At 51.5% G+C, this 2,017-nt stretch overlaps 1 protein-coding gene across 1 annotated transcript in view; it reads left to right on the top strand.

The window, feature by feature from the left end:
* SLC25A33 (solute carrier family 25 (pyrimidine nucleotide carrier), member 33) overlaps positions 1–2,017 on the top strand; it is a 102,606-nt gene that overhangs the window by 65,549 nt on the left and 35,040 nt on the right. The window contains exon 6 of the mRNA XM_008567877.1: positions 1,988–2,017. Coding sequence (XP_008566099.1) covers positions 1,988–2,017 — 30 coding nt within the window. The remainder of the gene's footprint in view (positions 1–1,987) is intronic.

Raw genomic sequence — 2,017 nt, 5'->3', positions numbered from 1 at the left:
CCCGGGCCTGCGGACCCCGGCCCGGCCCCCTCCCCCGGGCGCGGCGCCGGTTACCCGCCCTCCCCGGGCTGAAGCGCCGGCACCCGGGAGGAGGAGGGGTCCCGGCGTCGGGGCTGCTGGGGAGGCCCGGGCCGGGGGGTCGGGCCTTTTCTCTGCCCCCTCCCTCACCCCGACTGCATTCCCCGAGGTGCTCTCACCCCGCGCCGCCGCCCCCCGGCGTTCCCAGCCTTTCCTCGTTCTGAACAATTAGTGGCTGGTGTGAGTGTCACTAGGGGTGGTCCTGCCTGGCCACTGTGGCTCGGGCCGGCATTTCCCCGAAGTGCAGCGTTTCAGAGCCCTGGGGAACCTCAGGGCAGCGCGTGAGGTAGCTCAGTCAGAGGGCTGCAGGTGTTGGACGTCAGCTGCCAAGTGCTGGTGAACGGCGATGCTTCCAGCAACACGTGGGAGCGCGAAATGCGAGGTCGGGGGTGCGTTGAAATGCTTCCAACGCCGGAGACGCAGAAATGTAATGTGTGCCTGTTTTGAAAGATGCAAGAGTTCGATGGTCAGGCACTTCACGGTTTTTTTAGTGGAGGCAACGCTTTTTTAGGAAGGTTGAGTGGTAGGGGAGATAGGAAGGTAGCTGATTACACCACCCTCTCCCCCCACGGAAAATAGAAGTTAAAGTGGTTTTGGGGTATTAGTTTTTTTCTTTTCTCACAGACGGTGGCTTTGGGTTCGTTTAGAGTCTTACAGATGTGCAGTCTTATTTGAGGACCTTACAGGACTGGTAACAGCAATTTTTAAGTCTAGGGCTTTTTTTTTTTTTTTTTTGGCTGCTGGCCAGTACACTTGCATAAAACAGAATTTGTCCTGGATTATCATCTTTTTTTTTTTTAAGGGGGATGACCGGTAAGGGGATCTCAACCCTAGGCTTGGTGTTGTCAGCACCACGCTCAGCCAGTGAGCAAACCGGCCATCCGAACCCGTGGCCTTGGTGTTATCAGCACCGCACTCTACCGAGTGAGCCACGGGCTGGCCCCTGGATTATCATCTTGACGAGTATTTTCTTTGCAGCCTGGATTGCTACTTAGATATGTTTATTACAAGCAAATAACCGTTGAGAAACTGTACTGCGAAGCTCACTGTGTTGAAAGTGTTCCTGAGCTCTCTGCACCTTTATTGTAGGAGGTTATCCGGTTACCTTCTCCAACCAAAAAATGTTGATTCTTCATAGATGGTATATATTAGCCAGTTTTCTATTGCTTATAACAGAATACCTGAAACTGGGTAATTTATAAGAAAATGAAATTTATTTTTTACAGTTTTGGCGGCTGGGAAGTACAAGGTTGAGGGGCCTCACCTGGTGAGGGCCTTCTTGGTGGGGACTCTGTAGAGACCTGTGTCAGTGCAGCGTGTCACATGGCAAGAGGTTGAGCAAGAGTGCATTAATGTGCTGCTTCCTCTCCTTACAAAGCCACTAGTGCCACTCCTGTGACAACCCATTCGGCCATTAATCCATGAACGGATGAATCCATGCCTGAGCACCTTGTCCGATCTTGTCCAATCACCTCTTAAAAGCCCCACCTTTCAAGTACCATATTGGGGGTTAAGCTCCAACAAGAGCTAGGGGTGGGGGAGCAGAGGGGTGGCATTCAAACCATAGCAGTTGGGAAGAATTCTCAGTTATTTCTATTTTAAAGTCTCACATTTTTAAAGCCAAGTAGGATAATTTTTTTTAATGAATTTATTATGCTCAGTGATTTTGACGTAGTGTTTTCAGTGAGGAGGTCTTTTAAATGTCTTTGTATTCCAAAGTGGGGGAGTTGCCTGCTCTGGAGCAGCCTCTACTGAGGCTGTCTGCAAAATTGATCTCCCGGTCTTGATGAATCTCCCTATGCTCCCTTTACAGTGCCCTCTGGCTGCCGATTTTCCTGCCAGAGCGCCAGCCAACAAGGTTGTGGAGGAAAACTGCAGTGGCCAACACAGCTCTCCCAGACGGATTAAGATAACACGCTGCTTCACCTCTTCGCCGGCG

Source organism: Galeopterus variegatus, unplaced genomic scaffold (genome assembly GCF_000696425.1).
Source record: "Galeopterus variegatus unplaced genomic scaffold, G_variegatus-3.0.2 Scaffold353, whole genome shotgun sequence".
Taxonomy (NCBI): Eukaryota; Metazoa; Chordata; class Mammalia; order Dermoptera; family Cynocephalidae; genus Galeopterus; species Galeopterus variegatus.
The sequence above is the reverse complement of the archived record's forward strand: the minus strand, read 5'-3'. Positions and strand labels throughout refer to the sequence as shown.